The 17,403-nt window shown below is 47.3% G+C and overlaps 1 protein-coding gene across 1 annotated transcript in view; it reads left to right on the plus strand.

Annotated features, from left to right (window-relative positions):
* The window catches only part of LOC115205325 (fibronectin type III domain-containing protein 1), a 93,956-nt gene that overhangs the window by 41,647 nt on the left and 34,906 nt on the right, over window positions 1-17,403 (plus strand). The window contains exon 15 of the mRNA XM_029771582.1: window positions 1,186-1,332. Coding sequence (XP_029627442.1) covers window positions 1,186-1,332 — 147 coding nt within the window. The remainder of the gene's footprint in view (window positions 1-1,185; window positions 1,333-17,403) is intronic.

Raw genomic sequence — 17,403 nt, forward strand, 5'->3', positions numbered from 1 at the left:
TGTTTCCTTGCCTGTGGTCTTTGCTTTTTTGCTGCGGTCAGTTGTGTGTTTGTTTGGTTTGGGGTTGGGGCTACTTCCATCGTCGACTGTGTTTCTGATGTTTTATCTGGCCAACCCAACTCAACTATACAGTGCCTGTGGACTGCGTTTCTAACCCAGAGAGAATGAATGCCCTGGCATGCTCTACTGCACTGTTCTGTTCTCTGATATTGCTGCGTGATGACTGTTATATCATGTCATGTTATGTCATGTTATGGTATGTTATGGTAATGCATGGTCACTGGTTTTAGTGAATGGGGCAACTGTGATGATGTTATGTTTGGTGAGCATTATGATGTTAACGTTTAAGCACAATAAGAAAACAATTGCTCGTATGCACTGAGTCCTATTAGCTTGCTATAGGATAGTCGTGTGGGACAATTGCATTGGCTCAAGGCTGTGTTTTAGGCACATGATGATGTTATGCAGAGGTCCGTTGGCACTCCACAGGCCAGACCTACTGGTGCTGCTGGAAGTAACTCATTGATTTCACAGACCTCACTGACTTAATCCTTACACATTTGTTAGGCTTATACCCTGACGAAGACAGCTTGTCTGTAGAAACGTTGCATATTAGTTTACTCAATTATTGCATCTGAGCTCCTAGAGTGTGCGGCTCTCCTTTTCTTTTTCAAAGGCTCAGAACCATGAACATACAGTAATCTACTGCGAATCGAGCATCATGTTCAATATCTGGTACCCCAGGAATGGAAAAGATAATGGAAGAAGTTGTCTTTTGAAAGGAAAACCGTCTAGGTCATTTCCAGTGAGATCACACTCATTTCCAATGAGATCACACTCATTTCCAGTGAGATCACACTCATTTCCAGTGAGATCACACTCCTTTCCAGTGAGATCACACTCATTTCCAATGAGATCACAGTCATTTCCAGTGAGATCACAGTCATTTCCAGTGAGATCACACTCCTTTCCAGTGAGATCACACTCATTTCCAGTGAGATCACACTCCTTTCCAGTGAGATCACACTCATTTCCAGCGCTATTACATGATTATTACAAGGCAATTACACAGGTTTAGTCCTATGTAGCAAAATATCACACCCATTTAGATTGGATTCAATGGTATATGTATCTAGGCTGCGATGTTCATGCCTTAATTTGCTGTTTGTTTGCCTCGTTTTCTAGATGAGATGTTGTGGCAAACCACCCTGCCCCCCACCCTGCCCCCTACCACCACCACCCCAGACCCCCCCACCCCTGAACCAGAGAGCAGGCCCTTCAACAACAGCCCTTCCAATGAGTTTGACCTCACCGGGAAGAAACGTTTCACAGGTAGGCTACGGTACTATGGAGAAAAGTCACGTAATAACTGCTGGTCAGGTGTAATTATTTTAATGATAGGTATGATGTGCAATGAATAGGTTTTTTAAGGTTGAAATGTGAAATTATTTTAAAAATATATATATTTTTAAAGTTAGAGAAAAGTGCAGTGAATAGTGCCACTTTCTAGAATGTCAATATCAATTAATGTATTTATGGTTGTTTGTATTTTTGTCTTTTAATTATATGTATAATTATTTTTACCGTCGAGGACCACTTTGGAAACAAGTGTTTTAATTATTACTTTTAAGTTATATCATCTGGGTCCACATTGTACATTTTGTTGTATAAGTCTGTTACCCAAAAAAGGAGCCGCTTACAGTAGCGAGTGCATACGTTTTTCTACTGGACCATGTAGGAATTGAACCCACAACCCTGGCGTTGCAAGCACCATGCTATACCAACTGAGCTACACTGTAGTATGTGTAATGTGATTGAGCAGGGAGAGTGTGTGTGTGTGCATGTGTGCATGTGTGTGTGTGTGTGTGTGTGTGTGTGTGTGTGTGTGTGTGTGTGTGTGTGTGTGTGTGTGTGTGTGTGTGTGTGTGTGTGTGTGTGTGTGTGCACTCACACGCACGTGGGTGTGTGCTTGTATACAGTGCATTCAGAAAGTATTCAGATCCCTTGACGTTTTTCACATTTTGTTACGTTACAGCCTTATTCCTAAATTGATTAAATAGATTTTTTTCAATCTACACACAATACCCCATAATGACAATGCAAAAAACATTTTTTAGAAATGTTTGCAAATGTATTAAAAATTAAAAACAGAAATTCCTTATTTACATAAGTATTCAGACCCTTTCCTATGAGACTCGAAATTGAGCTCAGGTGCATCCAGTTTCCATTGATCATCCTTGAGATGTTTCTACAACTTCATTGGAGTCCACCTGTGGTAAATTCAATTGATTTGAAAATATTTGGAAAGGCAAACACCTGTCTATATACGGTCCCACAGTTGACAGTGCATGTCAGAGCAAAAACCAAGCCATGATGTTGAAGGAATTGTCCGTAGAGCTCTGAGACAGGATCGTGTCGAGACACAGATCTGGGGAAGGGTACCAAAAAATGCATTGAAGGTCTCCAAGAACACAGTGGCCTCCATGATTCTTAAATGGAATAAGTTTGGAACCACCGAGACTCTTCCTAGAGCTGGCCGCCCGGCCAAACTGAGCAATCAGGGGAGAAAGGCCTTTCTCAGGGAGTTGACCACGAACCCGATGGTCACTCTGACAGAGCTCCAGACTTCCTCTGTGGAGATGGGAGAACCTTCCAGAAGGACAACCATAACTGCAGCACTCCACCAATCAGGCCTTTATGGTATATTGACCAGACGGAAGCCATTCCTCAGTAAAAGGCACATGACAGCGTGCTTGGAGTTTGCCAAACGTTTGCCAAAGGCACCTAACTGAAACCAAGATTGAACTCTTTGGCCTGAATGCCTAGTGTCAAGTCTGGAGGAAACCTGGCACCATCCCTACGGTGAAGTATGGTGGTGGCAGCATCATGCTGTGGGGATGTTTTTCAGTGGCAGGGACTGGGAGACTAGTCAGGATCGGATCGAGGGAGAGATGAACAGCGCAAAGTACAGAGAGATCCTTGATGAAAACCTGTTGCAGAGCACTCAGGACTTCAGACTGGGGTGAAGGTTCACCTTCCAACAGGACAACGACCCTAAGCACACAGCCAAGGCAACGCAGGAGTGGCTTCGGGACAAGTCTCTGAATGTCCTTGAGTGGCCCAGCCAGAGCCCGGGCTTGAACCCGATCGAACATCTCTGGAGAAACCTGAAAATAGCTGTGCAGCAACGCTTCCCATCCAACCTGACAGAACTTGAGAGGATCTGCAGAGAAGAATGGGAGAAACTCCCCAAATACAGGTGTGCCCAGCTAGCCTCATACCCAAGAAGACTCGAGGCTGTAATCGCTGCCAAAGGTGCTTCAACAAAGTACTGAGTAAAGGGTCTGAATACTTCTGTAAATGTGATATTTCTTTTATTTTTCTATGCATGTGCAAAGATTTCGAAAAATATTTTTTTGCTTCGTCATTATGGGGTTTTGTGCGTAGATTGATGAGGGGGGAAAAGGATTTAATCTCCAACAGAGACGGGGGGCCAATCAAGGTCCTGGATAGCTGCTCGCATTGTTTGCCGGGTACATCAGCAATTTTGCCTAAGGCCCTCAAAACGCAATGGCCGGCTCTGACTGCACGTGTGTGTACGTAGACCCGTGAGCCGCTGCGGCCCCTCATGATGATTTAAGTTTTTTGTGGCCCCCACCCTCATAAAAGTTGCCCATCCCTGGTGTACATAATACATGGGACTGGGTCTGTGTACTAAGTGTCATTATGACAGATCAGTGATTTGGAGACAATGGAGTCAATTGAGAAAGTTGTTGCCAGAACAAATGGTCACACTTTGTACTTCTCAATCCCACTGCTATTGGGTCTTGACAGGCCAGGGTCTTGACAATCCAGGGTCTTGACAGGCCAGGGTCTTGACAGGCCAGGGTCTTGACAGTCTAGGATCTTGACAATCCAGGGTCTTGACAGGCCAGGGTCTTGACAGACCAGGGTCTTGACAGTCTAGGATCTTGACAGGCTAGGGTCTTGACAGTCTAGGATCTTGACAGGCCAGGATCTTGACAGTCTAGGATCTTGACAGGCAAGGGTCTTGACAGTCCAAGGTCAGGGTATTGACAGGCCAGGGTATTGACAGTACAGGGTCTTGACAGACCAGGGTCTTGACAGTCTAGGATCTTGACAGGCCAGGGTCTTAACAGTCTTGGATCTTGACAATCCAGGGTCTTGATAATCCAGGGTCTTGACAGGCCAGGGCCTTGAAAGTCTAGGATCTTGACAGGCCAGGTTCTTGACAGGCCAGGGTCAGGGTCTTGACAGGCCAGGGTCAGGGTCTTGACAGGCCAGGGTCATTGTAAGGACCAGGGTCCACATGACATGGGTCTGAGTGGACTTCCCTGACAGAACTTGCGTCATGTGACGGGGTGACCGAGGACTAGGGATGCACATGAGAACGGACGTCAAAACTCTATCTTTAACCAGAGATTTAAAAAAATGTGAAGACAATGGACATTTTCTTTTCAGTGCATAACAAAAAAGAAACCAAGGCCAGCAACACACAGTTCTTCACCCTAAATTCCCTTTCCCCTCTATGTCTGCATGCATTCTGACTCCTCACTCCACACACGCTTGCTGAGTTCACACACAAGCTCCCGTTAGGCCTACAGAAATAAATGCCTATAAAAACAGTGGGACGGTAGGCATATAAAAATGCCTCTAACTAATGGAATACACAAGCTACATTCCTTGCCAATGACAAAAGTTTTAGATCAAATTCAAAATGGACTGATTGATTGAAGTAGGGAAATATGTGCTTCAACAATGAGCTGCAGTTTTGGAATAATTGCGTCTCGTCTATTTTTCGCTTAGACTACTTTGTGAACTACTAGTGCCATTTAGAATTGTTTAGCCTATGTCAGGGATGCACCCGCAGCCCCCCTTTTGAAGGCCTTCAATCATTTTGGGGGGCAGATCAGGTGGGGTCTCAACCAATGTTCTTCTAATTTTCTTCGGCACTGAGCAAATTTCTGGTCTGCTGAGAGCAAACATGAACATTGTGAAAATTCTGTGCAACTTCCAGCGCGCGTTTACTGTGAACACTGAGGCTGTAACTGCTTTAGCTCACATTTTTAACAGGGGCCAAGTAGGCAACTGTGGCTATTTGATCATAATGTAGGCTTACCAGAGTGGCCTACCATCAAAAACAATGGAGAAAATGCTTCGCATATCATTTTAACATTCTATCATTCATCCTACAGTAGCAGCCAAAGTGTGGTGTTACAATATATCCTACCATTTCTAACTATCCGCGTGCCAGTTATGATTATTTTTATATGAGCATTTTTAAGGAACAGTTAAAAAAAAATTAAATCATGTTTTCATTTGTCAAACTTATTGTCACATGGTTAATCATAAAAATCTGAATTAAAATGATAAAAATCTAAAAGTAAATATTCAACTAATGCAAGAACACCAGCCTTTGTGTAACGAGGGTCGTATGAAGGGGACCAAGGCGCAGCGTGTAGAGGGCTCATAATACTTTAATGATGACACTTAAACAGAAAACAACAAAACGACAGCCAACAGTTCTGTCAGGTACTACTTACAAAACGGAAAAGAACTACCCACACCAAAACAGGAAAAACAGGCTGCCTAAGTATGGCTTCCAATCAGGGACAACGATAGACTCTGATTGGAAACCATACCTGGCCAAAACATAGAAAACAAAAACATAGAATGCCCACCCATCGATCACACCCTGACCTGACTAAACAGAAAAACACAGCTCTCCTAGGTCAGAACGTGACACTTTGCCTCTATTGACACATTGATACACCGGGATCCATTGGTGGCTAAAGACATTACTGCATGGAAATCAGGCCAATGCAACAGTAGACCTATAACTTGAATCACAAACTAAAGAAAATACATACGCCTAAAGCCAACAAATAAAAACAGTAGAAATATCCGGATGAAAATTCAGGTTCTTTCAATCGCATTAATCGCTCTACTCCGCCTGTCTGCCTCCATTTCTATCTGTCTGTGTTGGGTCATTGTGTCATTGTCCTGTTGAAAAACAAATGATAGTCGCACTAAGCGCAAACCAGATGGGATGGCGTATCGGTGCAGAATGCTGTGGTAGCCGTGCTGGTTAAGTGTGCCTTGAATTCTAAATAAATCACTGACAGTGTCACCAGAAAAGCACCCCCACACCACCTCCTCCATGCGTCACAGTGGGAACCACACATGCTTAGATCATCCGTTCACCTACTCTGCGTCTCACAAAGACGGTTGGAACCAAAAATCTCAAATTTGGACTCATCAGACCAAAGGACAGATTTCCACTGGTCTAATGTCCATTGCTCGTGTTTCTTGGCCCTAGCAAGTCTCTTATTATTATTGGTGTCCTTTAGTAGTGGTTTCTTTGTAGCAATTCGACCATGAAGGCCTGATTCACACAGTCTCGTCTGAACAGTTGATGTTGAGATGTGTCTGTTACTTGAATTCTGTGAAACATTTACTTGAGCTGCAATCTGAGGTGCAGTTAACTCTAATGCACTTATCCTCTACAGCAGAGGTAACTCTGGGTCTTCCTTAATGTGGCGGTCCTCATGAGAGCCAGTTTCATCATTGCGCTTGATGGTTTTTGCGACTGCACTTGAAGAAACTTTCATAGTTCTTGAAATATTCCGTATTGACTGACCTTCATGTCTTAAAGTAATGATGGACTGTTGTTTCTCTTTGCTTATTTGAGCTGTTCTTGCCATAATATGGACATGGTCTTTTACCAAATAGGACTATCTTCTGTACACCACCCCTACCTTATCACAACACAACTGATTGGCTCAAACGCATTAAAAAGGGAAGAAATTCCACAAATTAACTTTTAACATGGCACACCTGTTAATTGAAATACATTCCAGGTGACTACCTCATGAAGCTGGTTGAGAGAATGCCAAGAGTGTGCAAAGCTGTCATCAAGGCAAAGGATGGCTACTTTGAAGAATCTCAAATATAACATATATTTTTGATTTATTTAACACTATTTTGGTTACTGCATGATTCCATATGTGTTATTTCATAGTTTGATGTCTCCACTATTATTCTATAATGTGGAAAATTAAAAAAAAATAAGAAAAAGCCTTGAATGAGTAGGTGTGTCCAAACTTTTGACTGGTACTGTATGTAATGGGGAATTAATAAAAAATAAACAATCAAAGGGCAAACAATCGGCACAATGAAACAATGAATGTGCATGAATTGGCAGGACACAGCGGAGCACATTCTGGAGAGCTGAGTACATGCATTCTGGAGAGAGAAGCCCATATCTTCGCCACACACCCTTCCCCTTCTTCTTGTCTCAACATTTTAAATTACACCAAGACACATTACCTTGTCACAAACTGGCTCGTAGCCCGTAACAAAAAGGGAGACAACGCAGAGATCAAGGAATAACAAAAATATATTTATTAACTAAAGTTAACTATATACAATTAACAATGGTGTGTGTAGTCAGTAATCAGTAGTGTAAGTGAGGTTGCATGCATAGATGGTGATAATGAGGGGTTTTGAGTGGTGTCAAAACAAAGAATCCACAAAATGCCACAACCAAAAATAACAGTGTGTCTGCGTGGAGAGAGTCTCCTCAATGAATGGAGGGAATGGAGTGTTTATCCCCAGACACACCCGAGCCCAGGTGTGTCCCAATTTGCTTACGACCCTCCCGGCTCCGCCCAACACATCTTATTAAAGAAAACAAGAGCAAAGAGAAAGAATTCCCCTACCATAAAACCGGGAATCGCCAAGGACTCCGGGAACACCACACCAACCAAACATAAACTCAAACATAATTCTGCCCTTGTTAATGCTACCCCACCGCGATGCACAAATTGCTGGCTCCCCAAATAGGCGCAAGCTTAGGTCTGCAAATTATGCCCATAGAAACGCATTGGGCTTATTCAGGACAGATTTTTGTGAGAGTGAGCCCTCTCGCTTTGCCTCTTCTTCTCTGCTGAAACTAGCGAGCCAAACAGCACCCCTCTGTCTTACTATATGTAGCCCATGTATCTGATTTTGTCTGGTCAGAAAAAGTATGACATGCCATACTCCTTTTGCCCATACAGCATCAGACGCATGGTATACACATAAGGAGACAGAGGGGTGCTGTTTCGCTCGCCCCCATTGATTTTGTTAGTCAGTCTCACTCAGGTATCATATTACAAACATTTCTCTCCACCCTATGGCAAAATGTGTAGAATTGCTGGAAGGTAACTGTAAAACAGCATTTTTTTCTCTCTGCTCCATGTCAAAATGAGTAGAATTGCATGAAATGAGTCATAAAATTGCTAAATGTTCTCTATACCCCATGGCAAAGAGTAGCCTCGAACGAACCGAGGCTAGGAAAAGTGTGTAGAATTGCACAACATTAACTGTAAAACAAAACAAAATTGCCCATCCCTAGCTTAGGCTATAACCCCCTTAAACATAGACAGGTTCCACACTCAAAATATGAAAAAACATTAAATCAAATCAAATTTTATTGGTCACATACACACGGTTAGCAGATGTTAATGCGAGTGTAGCGAAATTATTTTGATTCTAGTTCCGACCATGCAGTAATATCTAACAAGTAATCTAACAATTTCACAACAACTACCTTTTACACACAAGTGTAAATGAATGAATAAGAATATGTACATATAAATATTTAAGATTTCCTGGGGTAACAGTGTAAGAAATAATACATAAAAAAAACAAAATACTGCATAGTTTCCTAAGAACTCGAAGCGAGGCGGCCATCTCTGTCTGCGCCGGAACCCAAATACAAAGAGCATATTTTCATCATAATAATTAAGCCTAGGCCTACTCAGCCAGAACAGGGCTGGTTCTTCTCTAGGTTTCTTCCTATGTTCCAGCCTTTCTAGGGAGTTTTTCCTGGACACCGTGCTTCTACATCTGCATTGCTTGCTGTTTGGGGTTTTAGGCTGGGTTTCTGTATAGTACTTTGTGACATCGGCTGATGTTAAAAGGGCTTTATAAATACATTTGATTGATTGAATGATACTCACCAAACAGAAGTTGTGGCCTTAGTTCATCACCACGCAGTGTTCAATGTAAAATTAATAACGTGCCAAAATAAGCCTGTTTCAAATGATCACTCCTTGAGAATAACTGGGATGTGTCAGGGTACTCAAATAAGCAGGAGGGGTGAAGTCAGGCGCAGGAGACCAAGGTCCGTGAAAACACGTTTTAATAGGTATCAGTCCAAGACTGCCAACAAAATGCAAGGCAGGGCGAAATACAACAAAAAGTAAGAGCCCGTAAACAGAGTAGGGGCGCAGCCCAGGAAAACTCGTATGCCTTAATAAACAAATGGCAGAGGGAAAACCTAAACCCCAACCTAACCAATGTAGACAAAAACAATCCCGCACAATCCCCAAACCTAAACAGACAGACTAAATAACCCCCCCACTAACGACCTAACACAATACAGGTGCACACATAAAACAGACCTCACCAAAAGAAAATGAAAAGAGGATCGGTGGCAGCTAGTAGGCCGGCGATGACGACCGCCGAGCGCTGCCCGAACGAGGAGTGGCGCCACCTTCTGTCGATGTTGTGACATGATGTGAGATGCGCATCTGTCACGTCCTGACCAGTATAAGGGGTTGTTTGTTATTGTAGTTTGGTCAGGAAGTGGCAGGGGTGTGTTTGTTTAGAGTGTTTCGGGGTTTGTTGGGATATGTTCTGTTTTAAGAGGGGTGTTTGTTAAGAGTGTTTCGGGGTTTGTTGGGTTATGTTCTTGTTAGTCTATTTCTATGTTAGTTCTAGTATGTCTATTTCTATGTGGTGTTTGTTGGATTGGCCTTCAATTGGAAGCAGCAGTTCCTAGTTGCTTCTAATTGAAGGTCCTATTTAAGAGGGGTGTTTTTCTATGGGATTTTGTGGGTAGTTGTTCCTTGTATAGATGTAAGCCTTACATGACTGTTTATCGTCTTTGTTTTTGTATATGTGTGTTTTGTTTTGTTTTTCCTTCTTTCTGCCTATTAAAAAGATGAGTATACACATTCCCGCTGCATTTTGGTCTAATCCTTACAACGCCCGTGACAGAACTACCCACCACAAACGGACCAAGCAGCGGAGGAAGGAGCAGCAGCAGAGCTCTGTGGAGTCATGGACATGGGAAGAGATTCTGGATGGGGCAGGACCTTGGCACCAGGCTGGGGAGTATCGGCGCCTTAAGGAGGAGCTGGAGGCAGCCAAGGTGGAGCGGTGCTATTATGAGGCATTATACGCACTGAGAGGCAAGTGCGAGAGGCAGCCCCAAAACATTTTTTTGGGGGGGCACACGGGTAGTTTGGCTGGGCCTAGGGTAAGCCCTAAGCCAACTTCCCGTGTTTATTATGGGGAGCGTCTGGCAGTGAGAGTACCGGTGTATGCGGAAGTGCACACAATCTCGCCCATGCGCACGCACAGTCAGGTGCGAGCGATCCCAGCCCCTCGCAAGTGTCGTGCTAGAGTGGGCATCCAGCCTGGAAGGAGGATGCCTGCGCAGCACATCTGGCCACCAGTGAGCCTCCTAGGCCCAGGCTATCCTACGCCTGCTCTACGCACGGCAGCCATCAGGTCTCTGCAAAGGCCAGTTCGCCCTGTGCCAACACTCCGCTCGTGCAGGGCTACTATTACCATCCAGCAAGGATGGGTTGTGCAAGAGGTGCGCTCCAGACCTCCAGTGCCTACTCATGGCCCGGTGTATCCAGTTCCTTCTCTCACACTTGCCCTGAGGTGCGTGTCTCTAGTCTGGCACTTCCTAAGCCAGCCCCACGCATCAGGCCTTCAGTGCGCAGTCCCCGTCCAGAGCTTCCGGCAACAGTGCCTCGTCCAGAGTGTCCGGCAACAGTGCACCGTCCAGAGTGTCCGGCAACAGTGCCCCGTCCAGAGTGTCCGGCAACAGTGCCCCGTCCAGAGTGTCCGGCAACAGTGCCCCGTCCAGAGTGTCCGGCAACAGTGCCCCGTCCAGAGTGTCCGGCAACAGTGCCCCGTCCAGAGTGTCCGGCAACAGTGCCCCGTCCAGAGTGTCCGGCAACAGTGCCCCGTCCAGAGTGTCCGGCAACAGTGCCCCGTCCAGAGCTTCCGGCGACAGTACCCCGTCTAGAGACAGCCCACAGTTCGGAACCGGCAGAGACAGCCCACAGTCCGGAGCCGGCAGAGACGGCCCACAGTCCGGAGATGGCAGAGACAGCCCACAGTCTGGAGCCGACAGAGATGGCCCACAGTCCGGAGACGGCAGAGACGGCCCACAGTCCGGAGCCGACAGAGACGGCCCACAGTCCGGAGCCGACAGAGACGGCCCACAGTCCGGAGCCGACAGAGACGGCCCACAGTCCGGAGCCAACAGAGTCGGCCCACAGTCCGAAACCGACAGAGTCGCCCTACAGTCCGGAACCGGTGCAGCCAGAGTCGCCCTCCAGTCCGGAGCTCCCAGAGTCGCCCTTCAGTCCGGATCTCCCAGAGTCGCCCTCCAGCCCGAGGTCTCCAGCGACGCGCATCAGCCCGAGGTCTCCAGCGACGCGCATCAGTCCGAGGTCTCCAGCGACGCGCATCAGCGCGAGGTCTTCAGCGATGCGCCTTAGTCCAGAGACTTTGGGTAGGGTAATATATAATAACCAGTTAGCGGGGGTGGACAGGTTAGGTTGGGGAGTAAGGTCGGAGCCTGAGCCACCTCCATAGTAGGAGGTTGGGGAGGGGGGGTGTAGCACAAGAACCGTCGGTGACAGTGGCCACCCTCCCTTCTCCCCCTTTAGTTTGGGATTATTTTTATTTTGGGTTTATTTTTGTGTTTTTGTTTAAGGTGCATCCGGGGTCTGCTACCTTTTTGAAGATTGTGTCCCACGATAAAATATAACCAGATTATATTACGGTTTCAATAAATGGATCTTAAATAGCATATGAATATAAACTCATCAAGAAAAGAAGCATCCGTTTTCAGGACCCGATCTTTCAAAGATAATTCGTAAAAATCTAAATACCCATCGGATAGTGTCTTGAACGCACGAACAAAACGCCGCTATTTGGATATAACTATGGATTATTTGGAACCAAACCAACATTTGTTATTGAAGTAGAAGTCCTGGGAGTGCATTCTGACGAAGACAGCAAAGGTAATCAAACTTTTCTAATAGTAAATCGGAGTTTGGTGAGTACCACACTTGGTGGGTGTCAAAATAGCTAGCCTGTGATGGCCGGGCTATCTACTCAGAATATTGCAAAATGTGCTTTCACTGAAAAGCTATTTTAAAATCGGACATGGCGAGTGCATAAAGGAGTTCTGTATCTATAATTCTTAAAATAATTGTTATGTTTCTTGTGAACGTTTATCGTGAGTAATTTAGTAATTTCACCGGAAGTGTTCGGTGGGTATGCTAGTCACATGCTAGTCACATGCTAATGTAAAAAGCTGGTTTTTGATATAAATATGAACTTGATTGAACAAAACATGCATGTATTGTATAACATAATGTCCTAGGATTGTCATCTGATGAAGATCATCAAAGGTTAGTGCTGCATTTAGCTGTGGTTTGGGTTTATGTGACATTATATGCTAGCTTGAAAAATGGGTGTCTGATTATTTCTGGCTGGGTACTCTGCTGACATAATCTAATGTTTTGCTTTTGTTGTAAAGCCTTTTTGAAATCGGACAGTGTGGTTAGATTAACGAGAGTCTTGTCTTTAAAATGGTGTAAAATAGTCATATGTTTGAGAAATTGAAGTAATAGCATTTCTAAGGTATTTGAATATCGCGCCACGGGATTACACTGGCTGTTGAGTAGGTGGGCAAGCGTTCCACTGGCCCAGAGAGGTTAAACACTGTTTCCATGCTTGTTCAATGAACCATAAACAATGAATGAACATGGACACTAAAGAGGACACTAAAGAGGCCTTTCTACTGACTCTGAAAAACACCAAAAGAAAGATGCCCAGAGTCCCTGCTGATCTGTGTGAACGTGCCTTAGGCATGCTGCAAGGAGACATGAGGACTGCAGATGTGCCTAGGGAAATAAATTGCAATGTCCGTACTGTGAGAAGCCTAAGACAGCGCTACAGGGAGACAGGACGGACAGCTGATCATCCTCGCAGTGGCAGACCACGTGTAACAACACCTGCACAGGATCGGTACATCCAAACATCAGGATGGCAACAACAACTGCCTGAGTTACACCAGGAAGGCACAATCCCTCCATCAGCGCTCTGTCATGAATATCTTTAGGAGAAGTAGAGGAGTCAGGCGCAGGACACAGGGATCAATGTAAACAAACGTGTTTACTTAAATAATCAATAAATCTTCTCCGAGGACAATACATATCGCGGAGAAAACACCTCCGTTCACACACAACAGGAAAACAATTACCGACAAGACAAACAGGAAATGCAGAGGTTTAAATAATGAACATAATTAGGGAAAATCAAAACAGGTGTACACAATAAAGACAAAACCAAACGAACAGTGAAACATCGATCGGTGGCAACTAGTAAGCCGGTGACGTCGACCGCCAAACGCCGCCCGAACAAGGAGAGGGGTCGACTTCGGCGGGAGTCGTGACAGTACCCCCCCCCTGACGCGCGGCTCCAGCAGCGTGCCGACACCGGCCTCGGGGACGACCCGGAGGACGGGGAGCAGGGCGATCCGGACGGAAGCGGTGAAAATCCTGGATTAATGACGGATCCAGGATGTCTTCCGCCGGTACCCAGCTTTGCTCCTCCGGGCCATACCCCTCCCACTCCACGAGGTACTAAAGGCCCCTCGCCCGACGTCTGGAGTCCATAATGGCTCGTACGGTATATGCCGGGCCCCCTCGATGTCCAGAGGGGGCGGAGGAACCTCCCGTACCTCCGACTGCTGGAGCGGACCAGTCACCACCGGCCTGAGGAGAGACACATGGAACGAGGGGTTAATATGATAATCAGGGGGAAGTTGTAACCTATAACAAACCTCGTTCAATCTCCTCAGGACTTTAAATGGCCCCACAAACTGTGGACCCAGCTTCCGGCAGGGCAGGTGAAGGGGCAGGTTTTGGGTCGAGAGCCAGACCCGATCCCCCGGTGCATAAACCGGGGCCTCACTGCGGTGGCTGTCGGCACTCGCCTTTTGGCGCCTGATGGCTCGTTGAAGACGTACATGGGCAGCGTTCCATGTCTCCTCCGAGTGCCGAAACCATTCATCCACCGCAGGAGCCTCGATCTGGCTCTGATGCCATGGTGCCAGGACCGGCTGATACCCTAGCACACACTGAAACGGGGTAAGGTTAGTGGAAGAGTGTCGTAGGGAATTTTGGGCCATCTCCGCCCAAGGGATAAATGATGCCCACTCTCCCGGCCGGTCCTGGCAATAGGACCGCAGAAACCTACCCACCTCTTGGTTGACTCTTTCCACCTGCCCGTTACTCTTGGGGTGGAACCCTGAGGTAAGACTGACCGAGACCCCCAGGCGTTCCATAAATGCCCTCCAGACTCTAGATGTAAATTGGGGACCCCGATCAGAGACTATATCCTCAGGCACCCCATAGTGCCGGAATACATGGGTGAATAGGGCCTCCGCAGTCTGTAGGGCCGTAGGGAGACCGGGCAAAGGAAGGAGACGGCAGGACTTAGAAAACCGATCTACAACGACCAGGATCGTAGTGTTACCCCGTGACGGGGGAAGATCCGTCACGAAATCCACCGATAGGTGTGACCACGGTCGTTGCGGAACGGGAAGGGGTTGTAATTTCCCTCTGGGCAGATGTCTAGGTGCCTTGCACTGTGCGCATACCGAACAGGAGGAGACATAAACCCTCACGTCCTTGGCTAACGTGGGCCACCAGTACTTTCCCGTAAGGAAGCGCACCGTCCGACCTATACCAGGATGACCAGAAGAGGGTGATGTGTGGGCCCAACAGATCAAACGATCGCGAACATCAAACGGCACGTACACGCGCCCAACGGGACACTGGGAGGGAGTGGGTTCTGCACATGACGCCCGTTCGATGTCCGCGTCCACCTCCCATACCACCGGTGCCACCAGGCATGAGGCTGGAATTAAGGGAGTGGGCTCTGTGGACCGCTCCTCTTTATCATACAGCCGGGACAGTGCATCTGCCTTGATGTTCTGGGAACCTGGTTTGTAGGAAAGAGTGAAAACGAAGCGTGTGAAAAACATAGCCCACCTAGCCTGGCGAGGGTTCAGTCTCCTCGCTGCCCGAATATACTCCAGATTTCGGTGGTCAGTCCAAATGAGGAAAGGGTGTCTAGCCCCCTCAAGCCAATGTCTCCACGCTTTCAGAGCCCCGACAACAGCTAACAACTCCCTATCCCCCACGTCATAGTTTCGCTCCGCCGGGCTGAGCTTCTTCGAAAAGAAAGCACAGGGGCGGAGTTTTGGTGGGTTACCTGAGCGCTGAGATAGCACAGCCCCTATTCCAGCCTCGGATGCATCCACCTGAACTATGAATGCTAAGGAGGGATCAGGATGCGCCAGCACTGGAGCCGTGGTAAACAGAGCCTTCAGGTTACCAAAAGCTCTGTCCGCCTCAGCCGACCACCGCAACCGCACCGGTCCCCCCTTCAGTAAGGAGGTAATGGGAGCCGCCACCTGGCCAAAGCCCCGGATAAACCTCCGGTAGTAGTTGGCAAACCCTAAAAACCGCTGCACCTCCTTTACCATGGTTGGAGTTGGCCAATTACGCACGGCTGAAATGCGATCAGTCTCCATCTCTACCCCTGACGCGGACAAACGGTACCCAAGGAAGGAGACGGACTGTTGAAAGAACAGACATTTCTCCGCCTTGACGTAAAGGTCATGCTCCAACAGTCGACCAAGCACCGTACGCACAAGGGACACATGCTCAGCGCGGGTGGTGGAGTATATGAGAATATCATCTATATACACCACTACACCCCGCCCGTGCAGGTCCCTGAAGATCTCATCCACAAATTATTGGAAGATGGATGGAGCATTCATTAACCCATACGGCATGACGAGGTACTCATAGTGCCCAGATGTAGTGCTAAATGCCGTCTTCCACTCATCCCCTCCCCTGATACGCACCAGGTTGTACACGCTCCTGAGGTCCAATTTTGTGAAGAAGCGCGCCCCGAGCAATGACTCTGTCATACTGGCGATCAGAGGTAGCGGGTAACTGTATTTCACAGTAATCTGGTTCAAACCTCGATAGTCAATGCACGGGCGTAAACCTCCATCCTTCTTCTTCACAAAAAAGAAGCTTGAGGAGACAGGTGAAATGGAGGGCCGAATGTATCCCTGTCCCAGAGATTCAGCGACATATGTTTCCATAGCCACCGTCTCCTCCTGTGACAGAGGATACACGTGACTCCTGGGAAGTGCAGCACCCTCCAGGACATTTATCGCACAATCGCACAATCCCCCGGTCGATGGGGTGGTAATTGAGTCGCCTTCCTTTTACAGAAGGCGATTGCCAAATCGGCATATTCGGGAGGAATGTGCAAGGTGGAAACCTTTCCACCGTAGTGGCACCTAAGGAAACACCTAAACACCTCCCTGAACACTGACAGGACCATCCCTTGAGAACCCTCTGTTGCCACGAAATAATAGGATCATGAGAAGCCAACCAGGGAAGCCCCAACACAACGGGAAACGCAGGAGCGTCAATCAGAAAGAGACTAATACTCTCTTCATGACTCTCCTGCGTCACCATAGCAATGGGAACTGTGACCTCCCTAATTAGCCCAGACCCCAAAGGACGACTATCTAGGGCATGTATAGGGAAGGGAACATCAACGGGAACAATAGGAATCCCTAATCTATTGGCCAAAGACCGATCTATAAAGTTCCCAGCTGCGCCTGAATCTACTAGCGCCTTATGCTGGGAATGCGGGGAAAACCCCGGAAATCTTATAGATAACCACATGTGAGCAACAGGGGGGTCTGGGTGAGTCGTGTGCCTACTCACCTGAGATGAACCACCAGTGTTCCGCCTACCACCTCGATTACCTGGAAAACCTCCCCAGCACCGACCAGCAGTGTGTCCTCTGCGGTCACCTCTGGTGCATGAAATGGTTTCCCCTCCGGTCTCCCTAGTACCAGCCCCGCCCAACTCCATCGGTGTTGGGTCTAAGGGACTGGAGGATGGAACCAACGGACCCCGATCCGGACGTCCGCGGGAGGCCAGCAGGTTATCCAGCTGGATAGATAAGTCCATCAGCTGGTCCAAGTGGAGGGTGGTGTCCCTGCAGGCTAGCTCCCTACGAACGTCCTCTCGCAAACCACACCTGTAGTGATCGATCAGGGCCCGCTCATTCCATCCTGCACCAGCCGCCAGAGTTCTAAAATCCAGTGCAAACTCCCGAGCGCTCCTCATCTCCTGCTTTAAATGGAACAAGCGCTCTCCCGCCGCTTTTCCGTCTGGTGGATGATCAAATACTGCCCAA

The sequence above is a fragment of the Salmo trutta genome, chromosome 1, assembly GCF_901001165.1.
Source record: "Salmo trutta chromosome 1, fSalTru1.1, whole genome shotgun sequence".
In the NCBI taxonomy this organism is placed as follows: domain Eukaryota; kingdom Metazoa; phylum Chordata; class Actinopteri; order Salmoniformes; family Salmonidae; genus Salmo; species Salmo trutta.